The sequence below is a fragment of the Centruroides sculpturatus genome, unplaced genomic scaffold (genome assembly GCF_000671375.1).
Source record: "Centruroides sculpturatus isolate CEXI.00-Female unplaced genomic scaffold, Cexi_2.0 scaffold218, whole genome shotgun sequence".
NCBI lineage: Eukaryota > Metazoa > Arthropoda > Arachnida > Scorpiones > Buthidae > Centruroides > Centruroides sculpturatus.
In genome coordinates, this window is record NW_019384383.1 from 497,625 (window position 1) to 502,833 (window position 5,209).

At 45.5% G+C, this 5,209-nt stretch overlaps 1 protein-coding gene across 2 annotated transcripts; it reads right to left on the reverse strand.

Annotated features, from left to right (window-relative positions):
- Nucleotides 1-257: 257 nt before the first annotated feature.
- LOC111617966 (golgin IMH1-like) lies at nt 258-4,666 on the reverse strand. Of its 2 annotated transcripts, XM_023359369.1 has the most exons (5): nt 4,524-4,666; nt 2,263-3,393; nt 1,871-1,945; nt 1,675-1,797; nt 260-1,615 (listed from the first exon to the last, which is right to left on the reverse strand). In XM_023359369.1, exons 1-5 carry the CDS (start codon nt 4,524-4,526, stop codon nt 1,436-1,438), a joined length of 1,512 nt encoding a protein of 503 aa, XP_023215137.1. In that variant the 5' UTR covers nt 4,527-4,666; the 3' UTR covers nt 260-1,435. The 2 variants fall into 2 exon arrangements, with proteins under 2 accessions (XP_023215138.1, XP_023215137.1); XM_023359370.1 differs by lacking the exon at nt 1,871-1,945 and having other exon boundaries at nt 258-1,615.
- Nucleotides 4,667-5,209: the final 543 nt, after the last annotated feature.

The following is a 5,209-nucleotide window of genomic DNA, read 5'->3' on the forward strand; positions in this document are numbered from 1 at the left end:
GAGACGTCATCAATCACGTTTTATCTATGACAGGAATTAATCGGGAAAAAAGACAGACGTCCCGATGAAAAATTACGTTATAACTGTACGAGTATTATCGCAGCGCGCGCGCTCCGTCCGTCCCTTCCGAATCGGACCGGTTAATTGGCCCTCTCCACGCTAATGCCCGTCCATTACCCGCGCATCCGGTCCGCATTCCGGAGACGGATCGGACCCGACCGTCCCCCTTTACCTACCGAATTGCCCGTTAGCGTGATGGCAGCGTCCTCCCCCCGACTTAATTACGCCACGCGCGACGCCGTTGCCACTTGGCGCGCGCCGCCAAACGGCGGAGGGTGGATTTTATGATGCGAAAGGTAGTTTTCCGGGCCAGAGGACGGAAGCGCGGTTTATCCGCCGGCTTGTACTTAACGACCGTTTTATGCGCCTCCGCCGGCGGAGACGGCTGATCCTCTGCCCGAACTAAGCCCTTTTCGGTGGTTCTCGTCGAGAAGGAACATCCCGCAGACCGGCCACCGGAAGTAAATCACGCGCTCGACACTTTTACCTCCCTCACGACGCGCTCCGGCGTCGAAAGCGGCACGCGAAGCGCTGACGATGCACAATCGGCGCTCGGCGCCACCTAACAGAGCGAAACCTTCCGCCCCGCCGGCTTTATGCCGCACGGGAGATGGCCGTGTTTTATCGCCGTCGCGCATGACGAAACGCGGAATTAACCCGCCGCCGCCGAGAAATTTATGCTCGAATGTTTATCTTCGAAGGTTAATGAGGTGTGCGAATCGTCCTCCTCAGCGCCGCGCCGCTTCCTACTTCGAGGTGTCGCGACGCCATCTTGATCGGCCGGGCGAATTCGCGACCGGCGAGAACAGACGCTCTTACTCCCTTTATCTCCGCCGTTAGATCATCGGGGAAGATCGGCCTCCGTGCCCAAACGGCACAGGCCCGTCTCTCTTTCCAAACGGAATCACTCCCTATTCGGGTTTTTGAACGCTTCCGGTCTTCGTCGGGCGATAAATGCGGCATGCGAAATGACCGCCGGTGTGACAACAGCAGGCCGAATTCTGATTAATAACCCGTAATTTAATTAATTAGTACGTGACGTAATTAAAACACTGTTTGTGACAAACGGCCGCTATCGTTAATAAAGCATCTCTGGTCCGATCGGAGCAGATACCTCTGACACCGGCCAAAACTCCGAAAACGGGCTGGCAACACGGAGAAAAATGAATCGACATCCGCCATTTCCGGTCCAACGGACCCTCCGGCAGCGCCCCCAACTCGGACGTCATTTATTTCTCTTTCGTATCTCGTTTGAACTTTGACACGGGTAGAAACTACGCTACAAACTCTTTATTAAGTGACATTGGCGTCAGAATATGCGCTTTTCGCTTAGAATAACGTCGCCAGGCCGTAGGATTGTGAGAAAAGACCACTTCTAATCTGGCAGGCAGAATTTCGCATCTTTTCCTCTCTCCTGTTGCCGCTCGGCATCGACCACTTTTCCGTCCAGCAGCAGAAAATCGTGTTGTTTGTTGACCTTCAACCACTGACGCGCCGCGATGACGTTCCTGGAGGAAAATCCAGGTCGGTTCCTCCAAACGCTTCCAATTCCTTCCTACGGCGTAAATTTGTTACAATTACATCCATTGGTCGGCGATTAACCCATTTACCTACCTGATTCGATGACCCTTCTTCGCTCCTCTCGGGTAGACGAAGGAAATTGTTCGACCAATCCTGGCTTAGAAATGTTTTCCAAGTCTGTCTTCTAGGATACGATTGGGTAGCCGCATTTTTATCCTATAAAAGAGGCTCGATTAATACAACGGGCATCTTGTGTAGACTAAGGTCGAAAGCGATTATCTCCACTCGCCTCGTCGTTAAATTTTGCACCCTCTTCCGCTTTACAGGTGTCTTCTGATCGGTTGTATCGCTCCGTTTTGTGTTTCTACGGGAAACGAGGGAGATTATTAGGCGCACCGGGTTGGCAAGAAAAGACGTTAGGCATTTGGAAACCTCCTAGAAGGCCCTACGTTTTGAAAGCGATTAAAACGCGAAAGTAGAGCCCATCGGCCAAGACTAAGTCGTATTTTTAGATTTCCGTGTATTCTGGAGGCAGAATAACAATAGGTGTACTCGAATTATCTGGTTGCACGTGAATCCACCCGCCTTTAAATGCGCGAGCGGCTCTTAAAGCTCGATAAAAAGAGCTTTATGCGTGTTTTTAGCCGAGTGCCCCTCGTATAAATTACCATTTTTACTCACCCGATTTGTCCGGTTCCGTTGGAAAGAGCGCGCGTCCCTAAAGGCTATTTGCTCCTTCTCCCGGTGGGAGTGGGGACGATCGGATTTCTGCCATTTGTCGCCAGTAGTAGTAGGTTCTTTGTAGTTGCGGCACGACCGGCTCAGCAGCTCCTTTTCCCACTGCACCTCCCCCAATCCAGCTCGCAACCTTCTTAACTTTTGATTAAGTTCCCTTTTCTCTTTGATCTCCACTCGATACCTTTCTATAGTCGACTCCGCTACTCGGATCCTCCTTCGAAGCCAACGCTTTCTCGCGTTATCTTCCGATAGCTTGTCTTCGCGCGACACGTTTTCCGTCCTTCCTTTACTCTTATCTTCGACACTGGCTTCTTCCACCCTCCCCTTCTCTTCACCTTCTAATCTAGCCGCTTTCCGACTCCCTCGCTTAAGCATTTTATCTATAAATTTAAATTTCGCTCGGCCATATTGACAATTTTGGTTTTTTTCGGTCAAATCCTCTATCTCCTTTTCCTTATTTACGACCAGCTGTTTATATTTTTCCACTTCCGCGCGACTGGTGGCGACTAATCGATCCATCAACTTCTCGTAATGTCTCGAAATTTCGCGCTTCTCTCTTTCGAATTTCTCTCGCAGCCGGCGCGACTCGCGTTGTCTGTCGCTATCGCAATTCCCCATTTCTTCCAACAATTGCCCAATTATCTTTTGATAATCGCCGTGCAATTTTCCGCCTTCCTCTTCCCAAAAATTATCTCGATGCGTCTGTGAAATATTCTTCCCTTCTTGGCAAATATTACACTTTTCGTTCCGTCGTCTGTCGTAAACGTCGTAGCTTTGGTTTTGCCATTTCACCGTCGGGCGCTGGTGTCGATTTTTATTTACAACGTTGCCGGTTCCGCGACTTCTAGTTAATTCCACTCTTTCTGACGATTTCGCTTCGAATTTTTGCAGTTTGTTCCACAATTTTCTAAGCTCGTCCTTATTTAGATTCTGTTTGTTGTCTAATTGATTGAAAAGATTCTCGAGAGATTCTACTTCGTCGTCGTACTCGCACCTTTCGACTTCGCCCTCTTTGGCAGGTTCGTCTCTTCCACTTTTCCGAAGACGGTCGAATTCTGTCGATTCTTCTAACCTCTAAAAATTAAATATTTTAGTACCGAGGATCAGAAAGTCGTATTATTAATGGTAATCGCGTTACTCCCGCATCTATAGGAATAACACGATGGTCATTAGGAGGCTTGGGATCTCCTATAAGAAGAGACTTCACGCCTCCAATAAATCGTTTAGGTAATTTACAGTAAACTGCAACGACACACACTGGGTAGTCGACCGCGCAAAGCATTTGTTCTTTTAGTTAAATTGACTGTAGAAAGCTCTAGAAATGGGTATCTCGCGCACTGTTGGCGGTAAAATTGTGTTAAACACTATTATCGCGCGCCCATTAGAATGTAATGACCACTCGGAGCTGAAGCTAAGTGACACCTTTCTAGTATCCTTGAAGCTACCGTGTAATTTTTAAGGTAAAAGTAGGAAAGAGTGATAAGACGTCCAAGTGCGGAAATTACATTCCCGTATAATTCTGTAAAGAAATTATTAAATGCTTTGCAAACTTCGTAACACCAGCCCGCGGCTCAAAAGCCGAAGATTTATTTCTTTAATAAAAGCTTTAAGTACAGTAAACCCCTATAACACTGTAGATAATTCCGTGTTATATGAATTCCATGTTGTACGAGTCACTTAAATTTTACAAATACATGTGCCGGACTGTGAACGGCTGACGTATTTGTAAAATCTAACTGACTCGTACAACATGGAATTCATATAACACGGAATTATCTACAGTGTTATAGAGAGGTCTACTGTAGTTTATTTCTTTTTAAAGTTTTTAGATTTTTATTTTATTTTATAGAGTTTATAAGGCTATAAAAACTACAAATTCTATATAATAAAAGATCTGAGAATCGAGGTTTGCACCATCGCTACGGTACCGTAATCAATCCACTTCAGTAATTTGCTTCATAAGCTACTTAAATATGCGGTAAATGTTTAATATTCGGAACTTTTCTAATTCTTTGTCTATAATTTAAGCTAAAACTCTTCTTAGAACAAGAACTTGCGTAAATATAAGTATAAACTGTCATTGGCGGAGGTGTTTCGGCACAAAAGCCACAAGGGCTAAGATGTGTCGAGTCGAATCGTACAACGAACAAGCATAAATTCCCAAATTAATCCTTAATTAGAGGAGCTTAAAATTATATACGTACCATTACTTAATTTATAAATTGATCTTTAAAGGAAATTTGGTGAGAAATTAAAATTTACTTCTCTAAAACATTGCTGGAACGTGTCTTAATTCGGTCGTACAATTATTGCTTAACGTAACAAAAAAGAAAACAGCTAACAAAACATTCTATTATTACAGAAAATTGGAGGCAGCGAAACAGTCAGTCCGCCGCTCTGGGGTTATAGGATCAAATCCGGGCGATAACTCCCGGATATATCGGGCCCGTTCTCTATCAACCGGTATGTGCGGGAGCCGGGATGTAATCCGAACTGGGTCTAAAAATTCCCGGGAATTAGTCGGATGGTGGTCCGTCCGGATGTGTCCCCGTCTCTTATTACCCGGCCGCCCCATGGCGGGCCTGGCCGAATTCGTAATGGGCTGGCTAAAAGAGTGTCCACAGAGTGCGCTTCGGGGGAGAACGAGTTAAAAAAAATGCAGTCTCCGTGGAGTACGCATCGGTAATAGTAAAGAAGAGCATAGTGGGGACTCGAAAAATAATACGTAAATTTTAATATTTGGGAAAACGAGATAATAAACGAAGCGTGCTTTAGAAATGACGAAATTATTCATTCGTACGAATTGAAATATTTAGTATTCATTTTCTTAATACGAATGTAATTTAAAGTTAAAAAAACATTAAAAGAAATTATTTTGGATATTTGTAAT

Coding starts and splice junctions, on each gene's coding strand:
- LOC111617966 (XM_023359369.1), bottom strand. Junction 1,946..2,262: donor AACGGAACCGGACAAATCGG/GTGAGTAAAAAT, acceptor CGTTTCCCGTAG/AAACACAAAACGGAGCGATA. Junction 1,616..1,674: donor AAGAAGGGTCATCGAATCAG/GTAGGTAAATGG, acceptor TTTACGCCGTAG/GAAGGAATTGGAAGCGTTTG.